The sequence below is a fragment of the Cucurbita moschata genome, unplaced genomic scaffold (genome assembly GCF_002738365.1).
Source record: "Cucurbita moschata cultivar Rifu unplaced genomic scaffold, Cmos_1.0 Cmo_Scf00015, whole genome shotgun sequence".
Classification (NCBI taxonomy): Eukaryota; Viridiplantae; Streptophyta; class Magnoliopsida; order Cucurbitales; family Cucurbitaceae; genus Cucurbita; species Cucurbita moschata.
In genome coordinates, this window is record NW_019268531.1 from 354,096 (window position 1) to 357,254 (window position 3,159).

The 3,159-nt window shown below is 34.6% G+C and overlaps 1 protein-coding gene across 1 annotated transcript in view; it reads left to right on the forward strand.

Annotated features, from left to right (window-relative positions):
* Window positions 1–3,159, forward strand: part of LOC111453422 — a 5,808-nt gene that overhangs the window by 1,045 nt on the left and 1,604 nt on the right. The window contains exon 2 of the mRNA XM_023094522.1: window positions 1,163–1,405. Coding sequence (XP_022950290.1) covers window positions 1,163–1,405 — 243 coding nt within the window. The remainder of the gene's footprint in view (window positions 1–1,162; window positions 1,406–3,159) is intronic.

The window sequence follows — 3,159 nt, forward strand, 5'->3', positions numbered from 1 at the left end:
TTTTTTTTTTTTTTTTTTTTTGGATATTTGTTTCCGTTGAGAAGCGTAGGGCGTCGTTGTGTACTTTTCGTTCTTTGCTAGTGATAGAGAGGAAATGCATAAATTTCTTGATCTGAGTTGAAATGTTTAGCGGGACTCTTGAAGAGGTGAGATTGTCGTCGCTTTGGTGTTTGACCTCGCCTAATGAAAACAATCTTAGAAGCATTAGAATTTCGTTATTATTAATAAGTTTTTTTTGGTCAAACTGTGAGTAAAACGTTGCTCTCTTATTCGTTCTTTTGAGCGGAATCATCGCTGTTTTCGTGGCATTTCATCTTGCACATGCACTGGTATTACCATTTTCCTCTTCGAAATTTGAGATTCTCTTTTTTTTTTTTCCTTATCTTTCCACCTTTTCCGGTCGAAATTTCTCACATTGCTTTTAAATTTCCGAAACGTAATTTGATTAGTTCTCTAGCTTGGTTGGATTTTGACGTCTTTATTTTGTCACGGGAGAAATTAGCGATATGCTTTTGCTTTTTAACCGTTTATGATTAATTCACGGAGGCAATCATGTTACTTTTTCTAAGCTGGGAAGCAGTCAAGCCTGTCAACTTTTTCTTCCATCCTCTTGCCAATTATTTTCCTATGGTTCCATAATTTCAACGCTTTAGCCGATAGGTTTCCTTCAGTTGCTCTTCTATTTCGACCATTGACTTTTTGTTTATTTATTTATATATATTTTAGCATGTTCTGAAGACTGAAAAATAAAATTTCAGAGAAATTGCTGTCGCTGACCTTGAAGTGGAAAAACTTATCCAATTAAATACTCTCCACATATAATGAATCGTATAGTTATTTGATTTATAAGAGAAACTTACTTTTTGGCTCGAATAAGATGGAAAATTGGGAATAGATTAAAACAAAGCCTATAATGGTCAGTTTCCTATATGCGCATGTTCTTGTGTGAATACTAATGAAAGACGAGAAATAAATTAGACAATGTGAGGTTACTGTGCAAATCTCTGATATGGCGTGTGCTAGCTGACAATAAATATGTTAGTTTTAGAAAATTGAAAAGCTTTGGAGTTTTTAATTGATGTTGTTTTAATAATTTAATTCTTAAATGTAACTTACATTCTTGGCTTCAACTTAAAGATACGTTCCTTTTTATTTTCTACAGAAAACTGCTCCATGGCTTTCAGTGCCACAGTTTGGAGATTGGGACCAGAAGGGACAGATGCCTGACTACTCTCTTGATTTCTCAAAAATTAGGGAAAATAGGAAACAGAACAAGAGAGACATGTCTCGAGCGAGTCTTGGAAATGAAGAGGAGCTCATTGCCTCAGCTGCGCCTCCAACCACAACGAACTCTTTCCCAACTGATAACCATCACCCCTATCATCAGAGTCATCATTCTCCACCAGTAAGATTCTCGCTTCTCCTCCCTAGATTTGATATTCGTAACTTTTTGATTGTCTGATAGGGACCTGCATGTTCTTCTAAACAAATACCGTTTGGACAACTCAAGAATTTGTTGGCTTGGGTCGGGTTATATCAATGTGTTGTATGTGCCTGGAAAGTTCTTTATCAAACTTGTGGGTCCATGCTGCCTGCTATTATTTATTAACTTGTGGGCACAGCTATTGATGAAAAATCAATACAAACCTAAAAGTCACAATGTCCATAGGAATACTTTCCGAAAGTGTCATCTAATTTTATGATGAGTAGGCTAATGAAAATTTTAATATTAGATCTCCTACCCTAAATTCTCTAGGATGGTGTAAATGTTAGTTACATATATATATTAAAAAAAGATCTCAGATACCAGTCATATTTGCAGTCTTATATATTTTTTTTTGATGACCACAACTCTTCCTATCCTTAGCATCTTGGCTTTGAAATTTAGTCAACTTGGTTCTTTGTTTAATTTCCAGGGTTAACCATTGGTGTTACTGTTTGAATTACTTAGAGGTTATCTCTTATATTGGTGACGTGAAACGTACATTGATGTCTGCATAGAAACTAGATCAAACAGGCTGCAGTGTTTTAGAAGAGAACTCTCATCTACTATTTGTTAATGTTAATCATGTCCGTAATGTTACATCCTTTGCCTTATTTCAGGGCATAAAATTTAAACAATAATGATTGAACTTATCGATGATTGGAAAAAGATAAATAAATTGTTTAAGAAGCTGAATGCATTTTTTCATTGTGTCAGTCCAGTTGAAGGGGAATTTTAGATGATCCATTAGCATACATAAATAACCAATAATCTTACAGGTCGTGAGTCTTGTGCATCGTTTAGATTTTATGCAGGCAGTGTGTATTGTTCAATTAGAATGAGGTGAGATGTTGACTTAAAGTTATTGGTGGAAACAAGTTTGGGGCGGGGTCCCCTTCACACCTAGCCCACTAGAAAAAATATTAGTTGTGTGCATTCATGTGGTGTATGTTGCCACATCTCTCAAAGATTGAAATCGGGGGAATAAATCCTATCTCATATTAAGGAACGGCCAGAAAGGTTTTCTTTTCTTAATATGGGGAAGGTGAAGAAAAGCACATTTTTCCTACTAAGGACAGATTCTAGCTTATGTCAATGTCGATTTTTGTTTTAGTTCTTTTTAGATTAGCTGTAATTGGCGGTTGAGAAATTTTCAGGTGTGTTGGTTTATTATGGTTGACCAACTTCCTGTGACCTTCAGATGTGTAGTCTCACATATAATTTCTTGGTTTAATTGAAGGGGATGATGATTATATTTTGGACGGTCAGCCACAATATGACATTTAACTCAGATAATTTCTGGATCACTCTCAGTATATGCTTCGTATATGTTTTATTGCATTAAACAAGAACAGTTAACCACAGCACCGCATTAATTGCTTTGGACAAATCAACTTCTAAATCAAATAGATGAGATGCTGGTTGGCTTGCCTAGTCAGATATAGAATGAAAATAATTGAATGCATTTTATGATCCTATTTATTTAATTGTCGGTTGAAGTTATGTTTTAGATTTTAATTGGACTGAGCATTTAGATATTTTACGTGGTTAGAAGTATGCTTTCATGTTAACTTTATCTGCATTACAAATTAGTCAAACTAGTGAATAACTTGGTTCATATTACCCTTCACCAAAAAAAAAAAAAAAAAAAACTCAGTTCATATTATATAACGGGT